Source organism: Urocitellus parryii, chromosome 4 (assembly GCF_045843805.1).
Source record: "Urocitellus parryii isolate mUroPar1 chromosome 4, mUroPar1.hap1, whole genome shotgun sequence".
Lineage (NCBI taxonomy): Eukaryota > Metazoa > Chordata > Mammalia > Rodentia > Sciuridae > Urocitellus > Urocitellus parryii.
The window spans coordinates 127,936,691-127,960,755 of NC_135534.1; the positions used below are offsets into that span (position 1 = coordinate 127,936,691).

General features: G+C 36.8%; 1 protein-coding gene across 4 annotated transcripts in view; it reads right to left on the bottom strand.

Annotated features, from left to right (window-relative positions):
* The window catches only part of Ntrk2 (neurotrophic receptor tyrosine kinase 2), a 352,936-nt gene that overhangs the window by 293,933 nt on the left and 34,938 nt on the right, over positions 1-24,065 (bottom strand). For all 4 annotated transcript variants that reach the window (XM_077797810.1, XM_026410618.2, XM_026410617.2 and 1 more), the window contains exons 5-8: positions 21,991-22,145; positions 7,748-7,884; positions 7,116-7,248; positions 4,451-4,756 (exon numbers count right to left, since the gene is read on the bottom strand). In XM_077797810.1, the coding sequence (XP_077653936.1) occupies positions 4,451-4,756; positions 7,116-7,248; positions 7,748-7,884; positions 21,991-22,145 (731 nt within the window). The remainder of the gene's footprint in view (positions 1-4,450; positions 4,757-7,115; positions 7,249-7,747; positions 7,885-21,990; positions 22,146-24,065) is intronic.

Sequence of the window (24,065 nt, forward strand, 5' to 3'; positions counted from 1 at the left end):
GCAACAAAGGATAGAATACCTCTCTGCTGGAAACAAAGACAGACTTCTCCTAGTAAGTCAGTTTTGCAGGCACTAAATAACGAATATAAAATAAAGCTCATATGATCATCACAAGATGTGCTCTTCAGTACACTAGAAAAATAAACATTACAGTTCACTAGATTTCATTCTGAAGATGAAAGTTGAATTTTATGCATGAAATATTCCCACAAACTAACCAGAGTTAAGTTCAATTCTTAAATGTGGGATTCAAAATGGCCAAGGATATCCCCGGAGTTTGAAAAAGTCCTTTCTTGAGAAAGAAAGTTACTGAGAAGTAACTATCCAGGTTTTCAGTAACCAACAAATGCAGAAGGCATTGGGTCCCACTGACATCTAAAGATTGGATCGCACCTCTCCTTCATATTAACACCCTGGGTGGTCCCAGCAGTGAAGTCTAATTGACCACAGCACCCTCGAAAGACATCATCTGGCAATCTTGGTTTGCCAGGCTTCTTTCTCTAATGGCTGCCTGATATCCTCATACTCTGTGAATGGCACCCCTGAGCCAGTGCTGGGCCAATGCTAGCTGCACCATCCTTCCTCCAAGTGGAGAACACAGCACCTGATACCCACGCTATGTTTCCATACCACTCAGCAGCAAAGACAATCAGGACTGACATTAAGTAGAATCAGTCCATCTTCTCCCATGGTCACCAAGTTTGGTTGAAGGGAATTTTCATTTGATTTTCTTTACATTTTGATTTCTTTCAACACTCTTCATTCTCTGTTTTCAAAGATACATTCCTAAGCAAAGTGACCATCCCTGGAAAATCCATTCTAATCTGAATGAGAAGCAACTACTCTTCAAAACACCAGGTTTGCAATGTTCATTCTTCTGGTTCTGCTGCCTGCTTCCTTCTTGTGATGGCTTGGATGGGAGGTGTCCCCCAAAGGCTCACATGTGAGACAATGTGAGAAGGTTAAGAGGAGAATTGATTGGGTTGTAAGAGTCTTAACCAAATCAGTGATTTAATCCTCTGATAGGGATTAACTGAGTGGTAATGAAGTGGAAGGGTGTGGCTGGAGGAAGTAGGAACTGGGGCATGGCTTTGGGGTATATATCTGTATCTGGCAAGTGGAAACTTCTCTCCCTGCTTGCTGACCATCACGTGAACTGCTTCCCTTTGCCACACTCTTCTGCCATGATATTCAGCCTCACCTTGAGCCCCGAGGAATGAAGCTGGTCTTCTATGGACTAAGACCTTGGAAACTGTGAGCCTTAAAATGAACTTTTCCTCCCCTAAAATTGTTCTGGTTAGATCCTTTAGTCACAGCAGGAAAAAAAAAAAAAACTCACTAAAACACTTGTGAAACAGGAAACTTGCAATGTAGTTAAAAAAAATTTTTTTTAAGAATCTCATCAAAATTTTTCATATCTCTATTTGTATATAAAGTATGTTGACACCCAATTTTGGTATATATGTGTAATAAGAATTGTAATGCAAAAAAAGTACAAGTATAAAGATATGAATTGGCATGAACATACTTTATATACAAATATATGAAAAATTGTGCTCTATGACACTCGTATTGCTGTATGTATATATGTGGCCGTATAACCAATGTGATTCTGCAACCTGTACACTTGGAAAAATGAGAAATCATACCCCATTTGATTCAAATGTATGATATGTCAAGATCATTGTATTGTCATGAGCAACTAATAAAAAAAATTATGCCTTATATGCACAATGAGAATTGTAATGCATTCCACTGTCATGTATTTAAAAAAATAAAATCAATTGAAAAAAAAAAGAATCTCATCAAAAATCCTGGGAGTAAAACTTTTTACCAAGAAGATTTGTAAGAGCTAAACTTCTTCATCAAGTACTACGTGATGACAGCAGAAATACTAACGGACCGTAAAGCCATACTTGACCCGTTGTCCCTAACTTCAAAAGTGCTATCAGGGAAAAATTCTTTGCTTGTTATTTGTTTATTTTCTTTGGTTTTAAAGGGGGTTAAGAAGGAAAGGAGGCAATTCTAAGAATGGTCATTATCTGAATGCTATGGCTATGAATCTCATAAGTACCCACAAAGATTACATCTCAGAAGCCAAGTGAGGTCAATCTTTAATTGTTCACACTGGTTTATGGCCCACTAGGGCCATATATATCCACTATCACCCTGAGCCAAGTCTCTATCATTTCCACTTTCATTTCTTATTCCTTGACAGCTGGTACTTGAACAAACAGTTAAGGAGGAAAACAAAACCCGTCTTGTCTAAAAGCAGACATTTGTATTTTAAGTATCTAATAAAAATGAATAAATGAACAAGGACAGAGAAAACATTTCATAAAATTTAGCTTAATTTTTGCTTTCTATAGGTAAATAGTTATTTCTTTTTAGAAAAATAAACTTGAGAGACTCCAAGATATTTAAATGCCTAAAAGCTATTCTTTACCATCACTAGCTAGGTAAAAACAAACAGAAATGACAGATAAAAACGAGGCCACATGGATAAGAGGAGTTTAGCTCTACCAAATATTAGCACCATATAGAAATGTTCAAAAGAAAACACATCAAAATCCCATCTAAAATAGAACCCACTGGCTTTAACTGTGCAGATATCAAAGGATGCAGACCTGCTGCTGATGGTTTTTAAACTCCAGACCTTCAGCCTGAATCAAGTTTCACCCCCAACAGTTTTAAAAGGCCGTTGATGGTGAAATTCAAATAAAACCTGAAGTTTAGTGAATAGTAATGTATCAGTGTCAGTTTCTTCACTGTGACAAACGTACCACAGTAACATAAGATGTTAACAATGGGAAAAACTGGGTGGGGGTTTCTGGAAATTCTCTGAACTATCTTTGCAGCTTTTTGGTAAATCTAAAATTACTCACAAATCAAAAATTTATTTAAAAACAAATTAAAAGTTATTGCCCCAGATTTAATCCTGAAGCTGTTTGTCCCACAAATGTGCAGGAAGAAACACAATAATCTAGAGATTTGCTACAGTAAACAGAGCCAAGCAGCTGAACTCTCAATTAAGAAGAAGACTGAATGGGAATGACTACAATGACCAGCGGAGTCTAGACATGGCTTGTGCATCCAAACATGGCTTGTGCTATGTGCCCTTGAAGGGCTGACTGTAAATTAAGCTTACATAATTCCAACCACATTTGAACTCACCAAGGAGACATGTCAGTTGAAATGGTGCTCAGTAAATACTAGGGTAATAGGAAGTTCTTCTTTAATAAGAATGATGTCACTCTGGCTTACTGTTGGCAAAAGGGACTTTTTTTTTTCAGGAATCAGTTCTGCCCATGGCACTGCCCTGGGAGCCACATAGGTGCAAGCTGCCCAAGCAGCCCCTTGTTTCAGATCTCCATGTCTCTGTTTTCCCTTCCATCTTCCATGTCATCCTTGTGTGACTCTGACTAACTCTCAGCTGCCATGTTGAGGAGTTCTATCTATGTATGGGTCCCAATATCCAAACATAGGCTACAGCCCTCACAATGGTAGCAAGCACGAGGGCAAAGAGATTGAGCGGATAGGGATAGTCATCTGAAGGACAGTTATCTGAAACAGATTATTTGAAACATGGCAATCATGCTGTGGAGCCCACGATGAAACTCTTTTGCTGGTCAGAGTGGACCCCTGATATTAACCATCCTCCCCCCCAAAAAAAACCATTGGTCAGATAGGTACTATTCTCACTCAAAAAAAAAAAAAAAAAAAAAAACCCTCAGGATTCAGTAAAACGATGGCTTACTCAGCTTGGCTAAACAAAACAGTCCAGGATATTGGTTTCTGATCCATGAGTGAAAATGCAGGATTTTGAAAATCCATAAATGGATAAGCAGCAAGAAAATAAATCTTAACTATTTCATGAGTCAATCAAACACAATTCATCTGTTTATGGTTTTGCCATTGTGGATGTGAAATCTCATTAAACACTTGAGATAATAATAATAATAATAACAACAACAACAACTCTTTTCTTATGTACTACCCAAACACACTCATTAGTAATCTTGTATATATGAATCTGCTATTCAAATCATTCATGCTCCTATCACCTCCTTGGAGTAGCAAAAGTCCTTGCCCCTTGACTTGGCTTAGGCTCTATGACGTGCTTTGGCCAATGGCATACAAGCTGAAGAGACAGGTTGATTTAACTTCCCTCAACTTAAGCCTAACAAAGCCCTGCATATTTCCAATTGTCCTCTTATACCCTGCACTTGCCATAGAAGCAGGCCTCCTGGGTAGCTGTTTCTTCACACTAAACCAAGAATTAAGGCATGTGTAATAAAACCACCCAGCTGACCTGCAGACCCATAAACAGGACTAAATAATAGTGTTTTAAGCCATCAGGTTTGGGAATGATCTACCTTATCATGATGTTGTCAACAGTTGAATGACATACCTAATTATTTCCCCATATGAACAAGTAAGAGGTACTTACCATCATCAATTCCAGGCCAGCCCATGAAGTGGGCAGAAATCTGTCTCTCATCTTTCCCATACTCATTCTTGGCTATTAAAGTGTAGTCCCCATTGTTCATGTGAGTAGGATTATCCAGCTGGAGGCAGCCGTGGTACTCCGTATGATTGGTAACATGTATTTTAGTACAGATGTATTTGGACTCATTCAATATTGCCCCATTATAGAACCACTGAAGCGCTGGTTTGGGGTTGCCTTTCACAGTGAATGGAATGCACCAGTGGTGGTCTGAGGTTGGAGATTCGAGAAATGTGATAGTTGGTGCAACTAAATTGAAAAAAAGAGAGTTAATAGCATCAGAAAGCTTAGAAATCTCCCCATCTCCAGATTTCTGTGTCATCAATAACAGATTTTATTCAACCATTGTTCAGTTTAAGGAAACACATGACCAGTCAGTCTGGAACCCATCGGTATTTTGTGTTATCATCAAGGTTGATTTAACTTCCTACAGAGAGCTTCAGAGAAATTCCTTGCTCTGCTCTACTCATGACCCATACATCACAGTCATTTTTCAAAGCTAATCAGTAGACATGAGAACCAGCTCCAAACAGATCCGAGAGATCTCTGAGAGTGGAAAGGGCTCACTTGGCATCCTTGTTGGTTTCTAATATATTTGCTTTGGTATTATGTAGATTCATTACCAAAAATAATGAGGGGCACTGTTTTCATAATACTTCTTCCCTCAATAATCCAAATAACAACAAACTTTGGAAACTTTGGAAATTGTACAGGGAGCCCCCTGATCTGGCATGACTTTTCTAAGACTGATCAAACAGGTCAAAGAACTGATTGTAGCTATTGATAATGATAGAGATCTCCTTACACCTAGGCCAGTAGCTTTCATACCCTGCTTCTTGGTTATACATGTTCATCAAATGAAACAGGGAAAATTTAAGGCATCAAAGCATATTGACATACTCTATGTGGGGTCCCAGTAATGGTTATCTCAGTTGTTAATGTTCTTTATTGTTAATTTCCTCTACTCTTTATCTAAATTTTGGCAGGTAAGGTCAGCTCTTCAGACTGTGATGCCCATGGCTATTTACCTACATTGAGAAAGAATCAAGTCCAAGTGTTTAAACAGATAGCTGATAATCTGATGTCACCCTCTTGGTGCTTAAGTAAATCCTACCCAAGAAGAAACAAATCTGAAAAAGAACCTAGTTCACTTTCATCCCCTATAGAAAGATTTCCTGTTAACAACGACACTCCTCACAACTAAGCATATGTGCAGATGTGTACTGTAATGGGTCCCCTCACTATAGGAAGTGCAATATTATGTGACATAAATTTGCAAAATCTGATCTTTCTTTTTAACAGATATTTCTCACAGACCTTAAAATAGTCCTTGGAAAGCAAAATAGCTTTTAACGGGTTATTCCTTCTATAAAATTTCAGTTTAAACAGAATTGAGGGCCTATATCCATTATGTTACAAAATGTGCATGCACATATTTATAGATATGTGTTACAACCAGTCACAAGGACCGCAGGTTAGGGAAGGTCCACACTTATTACTTCATCCCCCATACCCAGGGCCCACTTATTCCTTGCTCAAATGAGTTTTCAGTGAGGTGCTGACATTCGGACATAAAGTTGAAAACTGGTTACATATGAACGGGAATAACATCGACTTCAAGCTTCTGGATAGACCAAAATGATTAAAAAATTTAAGTCCAGTACCTGCTAGTCATAGTTGTAGTTGTAAGACTGACAAAGAATCATGGTTGATGATTTCAATTATTCACTCCAACAATCACACACTGAATGTGTGTTCTGAGTGTTAACCAGTATATTAATACCAGCTATAGCCATGTATCTGATCCTGTGTAATTTGTACACATACTTAAACATGCACAGTCATTTTTTTTTCTCATTCAAATCCTAATCCAGAATAAAACCTCATTAATTTATACTGTGAAGTTCAGAATTTGCAATGATGTGAAGCATCTATGTAATTTTCACTGACTAAATTTTGATATTGAATGCCACAATATAGAATTTTAAGATAGATATTATATGATTATAATATTAGAAAATAATGCACACATGCTTAACCAGAAGCACTGAAATCTTCTGCCTTATCTACAACACACACACATTTGAAAAGAAATCTTTTCTGCAGGTGGTAATAATTCTCAATAATATAAATAGTTCTCCTACCATACCACAAGAAACTTGATATCAAATTAATGAGGTTTTATAGTTTCAATGGCACAATTAGGTGTTTGTGAATGGTCAGCAAATGGTTTAAGCATCACTATTATAAAGATTCATATTGATTTTATAGAGGAAAAGTTTTAAGAAACTAGCTTTATCAGAATTTAAACTGAAACACTAGCAAGAGAATTATCAACTCTATTTGAGACAACAGAAGACATAAGGCATCACACTCAAGGTCAATAAAGAAGCTCAAAAGAAAGACAATGCATAAGCAAGAGATATAAAGCAGAAGAGGCTGAAAGAGGTGAAAAAGGCGGACAACATTTCATAGTTAAGTGTGCACAAAACACTGCACTATACTCATTTAAACAAACTTAAGAAGCACCCAGAGCTCCCCAGAAACAAATGTAGGAAAATCCACAATCATTTGCTATTAAAAAATACATGCTGGTCTGATTACGTACAATGCACAGTGAGGTTGACAGAATCTTGATCTTCTCCTACAAGATTTTCTGCCACACAAGAGATTTGCTTTCCACTGTCATCAGATGAAATATTAGTTATCCTTAAGGAGCCCTGTGTGTGGCTTGTTTCATTCTACAAATGAATTAACACAAAAAATAACCTTGATTAGGACTGATCTCAAAGTGGCATGATTTAGGATCTCTTCCCCTAACTAGAGAAATACAGTAATATAAAATTAGAAAAGTTTCCCTTCCTGAATTAGACTTAGATTCAGGTAAAGAGAAGTTGTTCTATTTCTCCAGGTGTCGATTGCTTAATGCAAGGAACTTCCTTAATCCTTGAATTCCCACCTATCTTTCTTCAAAAGAAATGACCACAAGGATAGTCATACTCTTTGCTAGAGATGACACTTAAGAGCTCACTAAGGATATAAAGACACTCCAGACTATATAACTAAAATGAAAATCTGCGTTAGTCCTTGCTTTTTAAGATTATATGGAACATAAGCGTGCATCAAAAAATCATCATAAATTTCTGTATGTGGGTCTATAAAATATCAGGTGGTCATCACTAGGTTTAATACAATATTAGGCTCCAAAACAGTCTTATCTCTCTCATAATCAATCCTTACCATATGTTTGGAAACCAGATTTCCCACATCCCAGTACATATTAGGAAGTGGATCGCCTGCCACAATACAAGACAATGTGATAGACTTTCCTTCCTCCACAGTGAGGTTTGGTGCAGCCAAATTTGCGGATGGCAGCCCTTTGGAACAAGAAGAGCAAACAGAAATATTGACAAGTTGTTAAATGCAATATCAAAATCATAGCAATAAATTGAGAATTCTTTATGGCTTAAAATCAATCATTTACTTTCTGAGACTAAAAAAGTGTCAAACTAATAAAATTTATAGAAGTAATTTGGACAAAGAGTGTGCAGTAACAAGATTTGAAAACAAATTTTTATATTTCTGAAAAATACCTCTGTAGAAAAGCATTTTATTAAAACAAAAAGAGCCCCACTAGTTTATAGAGCTATGTTCTACCTCTTCTCTGTTCTTCAGTTATTAATCTAGTTTTTTTTGCACATAAATAAGCACTGTACCTATGAGCCAACATCTAAACACATTTATTTCCTCCACTTCCTCCTATCTATACTTTCATAGTCAAAAACCCAAGAGCAAGATGCATCTGTATATTTTGCATAAATCTGTTTCGTACATTAAGTAACTCTTATAGATCTAACCCATGCTCAGCCCTACGGTTTAAGAGTCAGGCTATTGAAGAAAATGTAGTTTCAAAGCATTTTTTCAAAGATGAAATTTGAATTATCATGGTGTTAGGATATCTCAAAGCTATATAAATCATAATTTTCACAGTTAAAATCGGTCATCCTATTTACAATATGATGGAAACAATTATATGAAACGTTATTACATGAAATGTATCTTTTGAGGGGAGAAAACCCTAAAAATGTATTTATTATCAGATAGAATTTTGAACCTTATAAACATTTTCTAACATTTTAGCAGAGCATCCTCTTCCTACTCTTAGCTTTCAAAAGGTTGGTGTTTTTCTTTTTAACTCATGCTGCTACCACTTCATCAGAGTATCATACCTATTAGGAATGTACATTGCTTTAAACTACATAGAAATCATAGTATATTTTTCTCTATTAAATTATTTGTTTATTCTAATTTGTTATACATGATGGAAGAATGCAATTCATTTCATATTACAGTATACAGCACAATTTTTCAAGTCACTGGTTTATACAAAGTATTTTCACACCATTTGTGTCTTCATACTTGTACTTAGGGTAATGATATCTTACTCTTTCCACAGTCATTCCTACTCCCTTGCACCCCCCCTTCCCCTCCCTCCCCTTTTCCCTAACTAAAGTTCCTCCATTCCTCTCATGCTCCACCCACCACCCCAAAATCACCATTATGAGTCAGCATCCTCATACCAAAGAAAACATTTGGCCTTTGTTTTGGGGGGATTGGCTAACTTCACTTAGCATTATATTCTCCAGTTCCATCCATTTACCTACAAATACCATGATTTTATTCTCTTTTAATGCTGAATAATGTTCCATTGTGTATATATACCAAAGTTTTCCTATTCATTCATATTGAAGGGCATTTGGGTTGGTTCCACAGTTTAGCTATTGTGAATTGTGTTGTTATAAACATTGATATGGCTGTGTCCCTGTACTATGCTGTTTTTAAATCCTTTGGGTATAAACAAAGGAGTGGGATAGCTAGGTCAAATGGTGGTTCCATTCCAAGTTTTCCAAGGAATCTTCATACTGCCTTCCATATTGGCTGCACCAATTTGCAGTCCCACCAGCAATGTATAAGTGTGCCATTTCCTGCATATCTTCACCAACACTTATTGTTTGTATTCTTCATAGCTGCCATTCTGACTAGAATGAGATGAAATCTTAGTTTTAATTGCATTTCCCTAATTGCTAGAGATGTTGAACATTTTCTCATATGTTTGTTGACTGATTGTATATCCTCTTCTGAGAAGTGTCTGTTCAGTTCCTCGGCCCATTTATTGATTGGGTTATTTTTTACATGAAGGCGGGTCTCAGAGGGAGTAGCAATATGACAGACCTTGACAATCAAACCAATCCCTTCCTTTGTACCAGAAACAGCTAAAGGCTGTATTTACCAACAACTGGGCCCCATGGGGCATTTGATACCATTAACTCAGAAGCAATGTGAAGGTCAGAAAAGACATTTCATCTTCAACAGCTATTAAACTCTAATTAGCCACCCATAATCTGAACTTCACTTTGCTATGCACAACCCCTTCACAATGATGTAGCTCTTACTAGGCAAAGTCATGTTATTTGTTATTGAAACCAGTCTGGAACAAGATTTGTACAGTGCATTGTCTCATGGCATTCCCACCATTGGGAGGAGACAGCCCAACAACATCTGGCTTTCATGTACTGAAACCTCTTTGGAACTCTTTCTTCCTGTAAGCATTCAAGACAGAGTAATGTGTTGTCTTTCCCAAGTTTCCAAAGAGGCCCATAATACCTGAGCTACACCGGACATAACCATTTTCAAGAGAAAGCACAGTAATGGGCCTACAACCCTAAATCTGGACCATGCTAACCGTGTGGACTTGGGTGAATCATATTTTCCTCTCTGAATGTATTTCTTCATGACTTCTGTGACAATTAACCTATTTACTAAGGAGCATGCCCAAGCACTAAAGTCAGTGGTATGATTTGGGTAACATCTTAAAAACATGTTTTATTTTCTTTTTTATCCAAACATGTAGTCACATAGTTTGAAAAATATACGATTCTACAGCATTTGCTAGGAAAAAATATTCAAACTACTATGTGAAAAACAGCAGTCCTACCTCACCCAAAGGGTACTATCTTCTGCTTCCAGAGGTGTTCATTTCATCTCTTTGAATTTCTTCTTCTGGTATTGATCCCCACCTCACTAAATATCATGCTTACTAAATATCATGCTTATCTGGGTTGCTACTTCTTAGTTTCTCTGTTTTCATGCTGTCTACTGACTTCCCATCATAGAGGAATAGAATCAGACTATGTTCACAGAGAATACCAGCCTTCCCCACATGTCTACACCAGACTCAGCATGATCCTGTCTTCACATCTTTCCTCCTGCTAACACTGTAACACTGTCTAGATGAAAAGATAGTATTCTGAGTGTCTAAGCTTTACTGATAGCTGAATCATCTAAAATATAATAATTACTGTATTTCATTAAACTTAAGACAGTATTAATGAGAGGATGCAATACTGTTATATGTGCCACTAAGAAAGAAAGAAAAAAAAAGATGCCAATTCAACAATGAGACAATGCTTTGTCACCACTTAGAACACCTATTCTTCTGAATAGTCCATCTAATTTTCTAGTTCTTTCTATCTAATTTTTCATCTTGTGTCTGTTACATTTAAAGGGAGATCACTTCAAGTATATATTTCAGACATTCCTGTAATTCTTTTCATTCATCTAATCATCCTTTTAATCTCCAAGACTCTTTTTCTTTCCTGAATATTCTCTTTACATAGCACCTAGTTTTGTTCCATGTGTACAAACTCTCTTCTGATCTCAGATATTAATAATGATTTTTAAAATTTTTTCTTCAGTCCATACCAACTTTGTTTCTTACAATCTCTTTGCTTCCTCTCTTTGATTATTTTGTGTTTGTCTTTCATATTATAAGCTTCCCTCAAATATTTACTGACCCATGGATGTTCATATATCTTTAGGAAAAAAATGCATATTTATTAACAGTCAGATTCACTGAAGAGAAATGTTATTGGTCTCTTTATTGAGTACAACCTGATGTCAATATCATTAAACTATTTTGAGGAAAGACTAGTCAAATTATTTGGTCCACTGGAAGAATTACTGAGCATTCTTCAAATGTATATCTTGGATGTGAAAGAAGACTGGAAATATCAAAAATCAATATGTAAATCCATCATTTTCTTTATGATTCCCACACCTCAACTCTACATGAAGTTCCTCCAAGTCTTTGTTTTATCCTCTTTGAAGAACAATTCTCCAATCTGCTATTGAGAAAGGAGGAGTTCAGACACCTGGACTACATGGAACAAAAATTTGTTTAACTACTTCTCAATAGACTTTCAGCCAATATCCAGTATGTGGTCAATATACGCTTCTGTGTATTCTCCTACTTCCTGAGGCTGTAGCAATTCTGCAATACAAATCAAGTTTCCCCTTGGCTTTCTTCATTGCCAACTTGGTAACCAGCATGCTCAGCCTTCAAGTCACTTATTACTTATTCCTCTGCTTTTCCGACTTCTAACTTTTTGTGCTTTGTTGACACTCCTATTTTCTTGGTACCTCTATAGTTATCTTCTGACTCTAGATAAACTAGGGGGCCAAGACTTCTGACTCTAGATAAACTAGGCAATATTGCCTCTTTCCAAGGTATCTTGCCATCTACTACCCAGCTACCCCCAATGCAGTTTGCTTCTCAAATACAAAGCTCTGGGGCACCATCATAATATATATAACATTTTACATTCTGAAAAGAGAATGGTTAAAATAAAGAGATTTAAACAGGATATGCTATGTCTTAAGTTTTCGTTATAAAATTTAAAGTAGCTTTTTTCTTGGAGCTTAAGCTTATATGATTAATAGCTCTAAAAATTTTTAGTTACAGTAGTAGTAATACTAGCATTTATTGGGCATTCACTGAACCAGATACTCTTGTCTAGTACTTTAGTGTTTTATTGAATCCTTGCAACTAACCTTGAAGGCAAGTATTTTGTCCTTACTTAATGAAACACTTGAGTTTTGGAAAAATGAAATATATCTTCCAGAGTTGCCCAAGCACATTTTGAACTGAGATTTAAACCCAAAGTTCAGCGTCTTTACCACCATAGTTCACCACCTCCAGGGGCTGCACACATTGGTCTTTGTACAGACTACTGCATATCCATGATCTTAGAATTTGGTTCATTTAAAAAAATAATTATGTATCTATTTCATGAAGAAAAATGAATCTCTTTATTTATAGAGAAATTGTATCACCCTGTCATAGCCGTTTCCAAAGGAATCTGTGCAAAATTGGCCAAGTCTAGATCTTTTAAATGTAAAGTCTTCCACAAATGAGTAAGCATCTGACTCACGTTAATTCTACAGCATTAATATGCTGGCCAAAGATTCAATAATGGAAAAAACAATCTGTACTTGAAATATCACTTGAGGTTTAATTAGCACAATAAAAATGAATTGGGAAGTATGAATAGCCAAGGCGGTATAAACCATTTGCCAGGCACTATTTCCTGGTTTAATAAGTTTGAAGTCAGCACAAGTACATAGCAAAGCCCAGCAACACTTCCAATGGCTGCTAGCACTACCTTAATGGGACCCTGGCTCTAAGCAACAGAGCAGTCTTCGTGGCATAATGGAAACCTCATTGGAGATAACAGATGACTAGCTTCTCAGGCAGACACCTCTATGTCAGGTGTGTTAACTTGAATCTATTCAGGAAAGACATACTTACCTGTAGACCTCTCAACACCAGTGCAAAAAAAAAAAAGATTCTTTAGACAAGGGCACCCCAAATTTTAATGTGCATAGGAATCAGTTAAAAATGTAGCTTCTTCCCTAGTTGGTCAGAGTTAGAGCCAGAGACTTTGCATCTCTAACAAACTCCCTGTTCCTCAGACCAAAGTTTGAGTAATAAGGGTTTAGACAACAGATGTTAGACAATTGTTCACTAAGCTTTTGTTTCTACAACTATTATTCTTAAAACCAACTGGGGCCTGAGTAATTATCAAGTCCACCAAACTTTCCCCAATTGTCCTGAGGATATCTAAATCCTTGAGACACTTGGGGAATGGCTGGGCAAGTGGAAGGAACCAAGATAAAAAGAAAAAGAGTTGAACTGAGAAGGGGAGGGAGGGAGGAGGGAAGGAAGGAAAGAAAATAGGAAGGAAGGAGAAAAGAAGAAAGAAGGAAAGAAAACCCTATAAGAAATTGTGTGTTTATAATGCACATCACCATATTAATGGCTCTAAGGAATCCTACTAGCCAGGTGCAGTGGTGCATGCTTGTAATCCCAGTGGCTCAGGGGGCTGAGGCAGGAGGATCATTAGTTCAAAGCCAGCCTCAGCAAAAATGAGGCCCTAAGTAACTCAGTGAGACCCTGTCTCTAAATAAAATACCAGATAGGGCTGGGAATGTGTCTCATGGTGGTGTACCCTTGAGTTCAATTCAATCCCCCCCCCACAAAATAAAATAAGTCCTACTATATAAGAACCCATTTAATTTGCAGTGGTTTTATATTCCCCAAGCTGATCTAAGTACATTCCATTTGTTTGAGATATGAAATATTTTCTTTGTTATTTTTCTTTAAAACAACTAAACAAAATTTAAAAATATGCATCTAAATTCAAATTCAAAATACATTTAAAGCTAACTATTCATTTTGATAAGAGTAATAACATTGGTAGCTAGTATTTTGGGGGGAGTTTAATACATGCTAGTCTCAATCTTAAGCATTTTCTACCATTTATCTTGTTAGTTATCCTAAAAATCCTAAAAAGTAGATGCTGTTAGTATCCATTTTCCAGGTGAAAAAGTTAAAGCTCATCAACTATCATAGCTGAACAGCTGATGAGTGTGGGTGCTACCTATCCCCATCTGGGTGCCCTTGGTCCTAACCAACACATGAGTGGCTGACTCCTTTGCCAGATCTTCCATACCTCAGCTCCCACCCATGAATACAGGCTATTGAGTAGGATGGACCAAGGGTCTAGGTATTCCATTCCCTAACTCAAGTTATGTAAGTCCTTGCTTTCTAATAATGGAGAAGAACAAATCTCTAGTATTTTTGGATTATTAACTCTATTGGTCAATTTTGGGTTTTATTTTTCAGTATTCATTAGGAAGTTTAGATTGTGTTCTTTATCAACTTGTCTCAGTGATTCTTCACTCTGTTCATTCCATGTTGGGTCACCATTCCATGTATATAAAAACATTCAGGTAAATTATGATTTTTGTCTCCTCTTTCTCCCCCACCCCTTTCCCTCCTCTCACTTCTATGTATGCATGATTAAAAAAAATTAAACACACAACCTCTCTGTTAGTTCTCACTTGGCAGAATATTAAAAGTATATAATCTCTATTCTTTTATCTTTGTGGCATATCTTCCAAATTCTTTGTCTCCTAAACAGACATATTCCACAACCAGGAATGAAGCCAGAATGAGCTTGACCTATTTAGAACTGAATGCTTTACACCTGGTTGCAAAAATGACAGAAAATTAGCAAAATGACTTTCCAAGCTCAAATTGGAAATCATGTTTCTAAGCTTATATGAGCCATGTCAGAGTAGTGACAGCTACCATATAACTACCAAACACAAAAATTTAAACAGCAGCTGACAGATTTTAAAGAAATACAGCTTCAGTTGGCATTCTAGAAAGATAAAGAAAAGCAACAATCCACTGGTTTGCTTTATTTTAGGAGATTAAATCTTATCTCTAATAAAATTAAAGCAAATCAATACACTGAAGTGGACTTTATTTTTTCAAGAAGAAAAACATCAATATGGTTAAGATGCTATACCAACCTAACTCCACACAGAGCATCAGAATAGCATTTCCTTTTCATCAGTGATGGCTAACAAAGTTAAATTACTAACAGCCTATTTTCCTGGTTTAAAACAAACAAAAGAAGGAATATGTACAAATATGCTAAACAGACATGTGTGCTACAAACTGTGGCTGAAAACAGAAGTGAATATTAACAAATCATTAGAATCAATTTAATTCCAGGAACCAGGTCTCTTCTCCCAGGCACCTGTGGACTGATCTTCACTATCATAAGTAGTGATGTATTTTAAGGAGTCTCTCCACTAAAAGTCTGAGGGTTGAAAAAGTAAAAAATTTCAATTGTCATTATAAATATCCATGAAACCAAAGGTAGATCCATGGGACTATTCAGGATGTTTTATGTACTACGTACACAATTCTTTCACCATCAAATGAATTGCCCACCTTATATCCACTGAGGGGCTATTCCTCGATATGGTAACTAGTTACTAGTGAAATGGGCAGAGGGATTGTTTTATATGACCCAGAGGAATACTATGTTTCTTAAATAAAGTCACCATCTACTTAGCATGGAGCATTTCATCCACTATTAACACTTCCTGAAGAACCTCTCTTCCAGATAAGATTTAATTGTAATTAGAGTATTAAAAAATTAAAGAATAAAACTCACTGTTCACTAATCCCATTCACCCAGGGGAAATAACTGAAAAGTTCATACTGCAAGACTAACTGCCAACACCAACTATGGGTACAGAAATTGAGCAAAAAAATTAAAAAGTACTAGGCAATAAATAAATTTATCAAAACCACTAAACAAAGTACATGGATATTTTCTCGGGGGGGGGGGGGGGCTGGCAGGTAGCTTTATAGAGAATGATGAATCAGCACAATCCAGAAAAATTACCTTTCCCCATTAGCACTTGTATAATCTCATTTCTGACTTCAGACCCACTGTTCAAAGCATCCCTTTAATCTGATTAGGATAAATACTTGTATGTGAACTTTTTTTGTTTTGTTTTGTTTTCCTTGCAATTAACAAAGTTTTTCTAAGGTTTAAAAAGACCTAGTGGAGAAACAGACCTCAACTTGTTTCACAGCATGAATAAATTTACAGTCATTTACAGCAGGTGGAGACTGTTAGAAAAATATTGGAAGACATTTTGATCGTTAAGAGGAATGGTGCAGTTAAGCCTCCAAGCCCCACCTACCATGCTTGATTAATCTCTGAGAATTTAAGGAAAAAGAAGAAACGAGATTCTTAAAATGCAGCGAGGACAGAAATATCAAAGGAGAGAGCCAAATGCTAAAATATGGAACAATTTGCTTATATAAAGCTATTTATTTTTAATTAACTGAAATATTCATACCCCTCTATGAAAAACCTGGTTCAGTCTGATCAGCAATATAATGTGATCCATGCATCTATGACTTGATCAATTCAGCAAACATGGATCAAATGCTTCTTATGTTCAAGAGGTATATTAGGCACCACGGAGAACGCATATTTGCATACAAAGCATAGAGAACTTATTCTCCATATAATGCCTACATGATGAAATGCTAAAGGGTAAGCACTTATAGTAAAGTCATCTAACAAAGAGAAGAAATCCCAATCGCTTTTTCTCTTGTTGAAATGAAAATGGTACTGTTGAAAACTAAATACAATGACCATGGTCATTGGCAAATTACTGGTTCACAATGAGGAAACAGGCAAGACCATACTCTCAGCTGATTCTGATTTAGATAAAAAGTTTCATCCAAAAATGAGTGTGGGAAGAAGATGAACTTATTGAATCTATGACTTAAACAAAATGGATGTGGGGTTTTTTTTTGGGGGGGGGGTAGTTTTGTTTTGGAGTACCAGGGATTGAAAATATAAGCACTTAACCAGGAGCAACATCCCCAGCCTGTTTTATTTTTAATTTTGAGACAGGCTCTCCCTATGTTGCTTAGGACCTCACTAAGTTTCTGAGGTTGGCCTCAAATTTGCAGTTTTCCTGCCTCAGCCTCTTGAGCTGCTAGGATTACAAGAGTGCAGGAGGATCGAAAATTTGAGGCCAGTCTCAGCAACTTGTGGGGTGCTCAGAACCTTAGGGACATCCTGTCTCAAAAAACATTTAAAAGGGGAGGGGGTTGGGGATGTGGCTCAAGTGGGTAACCCCCCCCCCCAAAAAAAAACAGCACAGCTTAAGAAAAAAAACAGTTGACCATGAATCATTTAAAAAAAAAAAAAAACAAGAAATTTAATTTAAAGATATTAGCATGTTGTTCTCTGGTCTCTTAAATATAGAATCTCAGAGAAAGATTTTAAATACAACACTTGTGTAATTTTCTGTTCAACTATCTACCTTCTCTTTAAAGAACCACAGCTGGTAAACAATCATAAGGAAAATTACTACTAATCTAAGTCCCAAACTCAAACCTTCCCCTTCTCATCCCAAAATCTAGAAAAAATATTTTCTAAAAAACATATTTTCTAAGATCCAGTACCATGATATAAATGAGAAAGCAAACTTGGATGGACAAGAAACTCTGAAGAGCCCCTGAACAAGAGAAAGCAGAAGAACAGAATTAAGGAAAACCAGAAGGGCCCTAAGTGGACATGTGAGTAAGTTCTATACAAAGCTGGGTGGCTCTGGGCTGATCCAAAACTAGGAGGGGAACAAAACCTCAGGACAGTGCATGGCTTGCATAGACCAAACCTCAGGGTGAGCGGGTAAGAAAAGAGTAGAAGCAGAATGAGAAATAACCTTTCTGAGTGGGTCTAACCTCCCATCTTGGGCAGTGCATCCAGCAACAGTCATAGTTAACTCCAGTGTGGGAACCTTACAGAAGTGAAAAAGATAATGCTAGGTGCTGCTGTTAACACCTAGAGTCAGGGGGAACCCCAGCATGGGAAAGCCCATGTCAGTTATGAGCCAGAAATTGTAAAAAGTAAAAATCAGCAGTCAAAAGGGAAAAAAAATCCAAAAGTGGAAGACATAACTAAAGAGCAAAGTAGTGAGCAAACCAATTCTCTCATACTATAAACACAGAAGGACAGCAAATGAAAATTATTAAAGATTGAGAAGGTGGGAAATGAACTTGATCCAATTATGTTCTGTGCATGTACAACTATGTCACAACCAACCCTGAATAATCATAATACACCAACAAATTTTCAAAATTTTAAAAACAGAAAGGTTGAAAGAGATGAAGACAGAATACTTCTGTCTCCATCCAACAAAATGGATGTGTCCTGTCTCCATCCAGTGAAAATTCATTCAGAAAAATAAATGGAAAAAATATGCAGAGCAAATCAATAAGAACATTTTTCTGGAACTGAAGACATGAAACTTTATATTGAAAGGGCACCCCCCCCCCATGCCAAACAATTCTAAAACCACCTGGTACCTTGTTACATTGGGGTGAAGTTTAAGAATAACATGAATAAGGAGAAAATTCTCAAAGCTTCTAGGGGAAAAAGAGAAGCATAACTTACTTGGCAAGAAACAAGCGTCCACTGACCTCAGCAACACTGTATACAAAAAGAATGTGGTAATCACCCTGATGCAGGAGGCTGAAGCAGGAGGATCACAAGTTCAAAGCCAGCCTTGCAATTTAGCAAGAACTTGTATCACAATAAAAGATACAAAAAAGGGCTGAGGATGTAGCTCAGAAGTAGAGCACCCATGGGTTCAATCTCAGTACTACACACACACACACACACACACACACACACACACACACGTAAATACCTGCAAAGTTCTAAGAATTTTGAGTATAATTTATTTTAACTCAGCCATTTCCATTGAGAAGAAAAAGTACAGGCTGATTTTCGATCAGGCAAAAACTTGGGAGATATTTTTTTCTATTTCTCTGAAAGAAATACTAAAATATGTAAACCAGCAAAAGGGAAAATCACTCCAAGAGGAAGTCACAGGATACAAAAAAATCAATGACAATGACAGACAAAGAAATTGGAAAACTTCAAGAAAATGGGGTACGAATCTAATAATAAAGTCCCAAGCTGAGGGATGGGTTGGAAGAAGTATAGGAAAGTAAAGTTACTTTTCCAATCTTTTGGTCATTACCTCTAGACACCTGCAAAAAATATTTGTTGACATAGGTATTGTACATACTTTAGCTTTATATATATTTCAAAAAATACAAATACAATTTAAAACTTTCAAACAAGACAAAAAAAACTCTCAATGAAAATAAAAGAAAAACACTATAAAAAATAAGTAAAGCCTATGAAGAAGCAATTCACCAAAGCATAATCACAATCTAGTGGATATATAAGATACTCAGTAGCAATCAGGGAAATACAAACTGGAAAGTAATGACAGCAACTTTTAAGAGACAAAACTAAGAAGTTTTCTGATACCAAGGCATAACTTGCTAGGGTGTCAATAAATGAATGTAGCCAATTTTTAATGTACAAACCATGTAAACTAAAAATCCTGTTTCCTACTACATACTCTAGAAAAATCTTTTTAATTGCACATAAGTACAAAGAACATGAATAAGGAGGCTTTTGGAAGCACTGTGATAGTAATGGAAAATAGCAAAGCGCCCACTAAAATGGAATAATTAGTTTAATTCAGATATGTTCTACCATGAACATCACGCTGGAGTTCAAAAGGATTTGATGGATCAATTACTTCCAACCTGACATGGTCATGAAGAAGAAAAAGATAAGCTTTGAGTGTAATATAGGAAATCATTTTCACAACAAAGTGAAACGTCATTATTATTTGTGCAATTATAAGTAAAAACACTCTGAAAGAAAAAAAGTAACTGGGAAAGAATAAAACAGTTTAAAAACACAAAAGGGGTAAGAAAATTAGTGTTAATTCACCTGAAACATAATGTCACTCTTTGATAAGCATCATCGACATTGAAATGCATTATGAATGTCCTCATGGATCAGTCAAACCTATGCCCTCATGATAGTGGATTAAAAATCTCACTCTCATGCACAAAATCCATGGAGAAATTTGTAGGAAAAAGAAATTTTAAAAGTTATTGAAAGCTGACAAATTGATTAATACTAATGGGTTCATGCCCTACATTTCTTCTACCCAGATCACAATGGTCCAACATGACACACACGGTGGGGTGTGCCACTGTCATGCTAGTAAGACAACATGGCCAAAAATTAAAATTGAAAAAGAGAATTGTTTTCAGGCAAGGACAAAGCAGACATCTATTAAGAGGCAGCTTGAGAAATCAGAGCAGGAGTCAGATGCTTTCTCTCTTTTCCTCTCAGTGGTTGCTGGACCAGTGTGGTCACTACAGCCATGGGGAATTGGAGGCCAGCCAAAGGCCAGGTGACTCAACACTGAACTTCTTGTCCCTCTAGGCAATTTCTCTCAGTGGTGCAAATTTGTACCAGAACAGAGAACAGTTACTTTCTTATCAATCAGGAAAAGAAATATATTAAAAATTGTTTTTTTTTTTTTAAAGTGATGACTAGCAAAGAAAACTGAGGAAATGTGGCAAGAGAACCAAGACTGATTTCCATTATGAAATCAAAGGGCTCTATTTGTGATAGAAAAATCTGTGGGAATGGTAGAACAGTCTTCTAACGTCCTCCAAGGTAAGAAACTAACACTTTTGTTTATTTTCATTATGTTTCATTTAGAGTAAGTTAGCAGTTATATTTTTCTTAAATAAAAAATGGATCTCAAACAGGGTCCCAAAACCAAAAATAGGGTGTCTGTGGCTAAAACACAGGTTCCTGTGGACAAGAACCAGGTGTACATGGCTTTCTGCTGTGCCACCAGCAGGTAGGCCAAATGAGACATAATGGTGAACTTGTTGATTGGTTAAGATAAAAATGAAAGATTAACATGCCTATGTGGGCACTGTAGAGGTATGTGGCAGAACAGCAAAATCCTCACCAGAACACTTTGATTTTCCTTCCTTGTAACACACCAGCTCTCACATAGAGCTGTGATTTTGCCATACGGTGCCCTTTTAAATTCTGGAGATAAAAATGCTGAGGGAAAGAATGGGGACAACAGTAAAGCAGTAGATCCTGAACCCAGACATAGGGACAAGCAGGTGTAAGGGCAGACGTAGGGTGCCGCACCAAGAGACACAGACATCTGGCAGGAAGACAAGTTTAAAGGAATATACTGGATTGAATTGCATTGCTTGTACTGCCAGGACATTTCATCATCCTGAGATCCTGCCCTCTACAAGGCCTGGGTGCTAATCAAGTGTATATGTGACTATTGAAGAACCACACCATTGGGCTGGGGATGTGGCTCAAGCGGTAGCGCGCTCGCCTGGCATGCGTGCGGCCCGGGTTCGATCCTCAGCACCACATACCAACAAAGATGTTGTGTCTGCCGAGAACTAGAAAATAAATATTAAAAATTCTCTCTCTCTCTCTCTCTCTCTCTCTCTCTCTCTCTCTCCCCTCTCTCACTCTCTCTTTAAAAAAAAAAAAAAAAAAGAACCACACCATTAGATATTTTGGGGATGTATGTATGTACCAATGGACAGACAAACAAATGAACAAATAATGGAATAAACAGTATGCTTTTTTTTTCTCTAGGCACTTTAAAGTCAACCATTCAGAATCGATATTCTACTTGCAAAAGAATATTCAGTAAAGTTGCTCCCAAATGACTTCACACCGCACACAAATGTTGTCTGATTCACCGGAGACATCAACAGCACACTATATAAAATCTGGATAGTGGTAATCCTCCCAGACTCTTTACCACACCAAGGCAATTAGAATAATTAATAGCAACTAGAACTCATTGATTTAAAAAGAAATTACCACAATTGGGTATCTGCAGGTTTGCCAGGGGAATATTCTTGCTGCTTTCATTTAGGCAGTACAAGTCCTGAGTTTCTGGACTGGATTTAGTTTCTTGAAGAGTCTTGATCCACATAATGTCACAGGAGCACGTAAATGGATTGCCCACCAGGATCCTACATGGAATAAAAATGAAACCCAATCAGGCTCCTTTTTTAGTTTTAGCTACACTAGTGTTTATGAAATGCTACAACATTATGTATTCTTTCTAGCCAGCAACATTTGGAAGTCATACCCACTTTCATAGCATGACAATACTTATTATTCATTCATTTATCTAATAATTACTGAGCCGCTATTATTGTGAACATTGTAGAGGCTAAAGAATGCAAGGCAATGCTAAACCTTGCAGGATAATGGGGAAAACAAGATAAGGACAGAAATAGCTATAACAAACTATAGGAAAGAATGTCTTATAACAGGGAAAACATGGCACCATAATAAATTGATCATGGCTAGTCTCTATTAAGAGTGTAAGTGAAGATGCCAAAAATAAGTTTTCAGGAACACTAATATACTTATTTCTAATCAGACCAGAGACTATAATGTTGTCATTCTCCAAACTCAAACTTCACCAAAGAGCAGTATAATTTTATCACAATTTTAAATTAGATTATAAGTAAAAATCTAAGATAAAGGTATAGCTCTCTTGGCTTTCTGCATGATGTAACCAAGGTCCATTTCATTCATCAAAGAAAGTTAAGAGAGAAAAATTGGGAGGAAGCTCTAGACATCTTTCATAAACATACACACACACACACACCAAGCTCAGGATTTCTAAGGGCCAGGCAACTGAGCTCCAGATAAAGCTTCTTAGACTACTGTGGAAGGGTCTGCAAAGAGAAAATCATCAGTGTTTAGACCTCAGCCATGCTGTCTGGACTCCTGTGGCCTACAAGGGGTGAAGAGGGAAGTGGTCAAGAGGAAAATAAAAACCACAGGAAAAAAAATCTTTAAATGCTTATTTATAATACTCAGTGGCCTATTTAAGATGAATTCCATTTATGGTAATGAGCCTTTAAATGAAGCCATTTAAAATCGTTACATAGACTCTGCCTGGCATTAACCACAATACTTAAGATTTCCGTGAGGACAGGACCTGGGCTTTGCAACATCATTTACTCCTGTGGTTTTTCTGGTTGGGTTCTAAGAATCTCAGGGATCCCTGGAGAGTTTTCTGGGAGTTTCGTTGGGGGAAATGTGGTCATGGTAGACTGGCTTAATTTGTGTCTGCCTCATCGCTTCCAAGTATCCCTCAAACACCAAAATAGGATTTGACACTATGAGATACAGAATAAAATGCAGAAGAGACCCACAATCAGTTTAAACCCCAGTAATCCAAGATGTTTCCTAGAGTTCTGAGTAGATGAAAAACTAAAGTCTTTCTAAAAAGAGGGTGTAATTAAATCAGCAGAAGGGATAAAGAAGCGAAGGGATGCTTTGATTATAAATAGAGCGATGTTCATATGACCACACAACACTGGCAGACGGCCGGCTCCTTCCTCCAGCTCGCTGTGCAAATTCCTTTCACAATGATTTTTACAGCATGTTACACTGATCTGTTTAGGTTTCTATCTCTCCCCCTGGAGAACAGAATGCTTAACACAGAAACTTTTCTCCTTGTAGCCCCATGGCCTCGTCATTCTGATATGTAACAGGTACATAGTGAGCACTTGTTGAATGAATTGATTAAATGTGCTGTAGGGAGAATATTGAGACATGAATTTGAAACCAAAACACTAATTTTTAATCCACTCACAAAATTTTATGCAGTGGTACTCAACATTTTTACACCGAGTGCTTTACCCTACTAGATCTCATATTCTCCTTTCATTTGCATGTCTAGACATCTTTCATAAACACACACACACAGTTATACCATGTGCTCACAAGCATGTGGAAGCTAAAGAAGTTAACCTCAAGTGCTCCGGAGTGATATTGGCAAAATCGTACTGTTATATTTTATGCATGTACTAATATGTAACAATAAAACCCACCATTATGTTTAACTGTAATGCACCAATAAAAAATGTGGA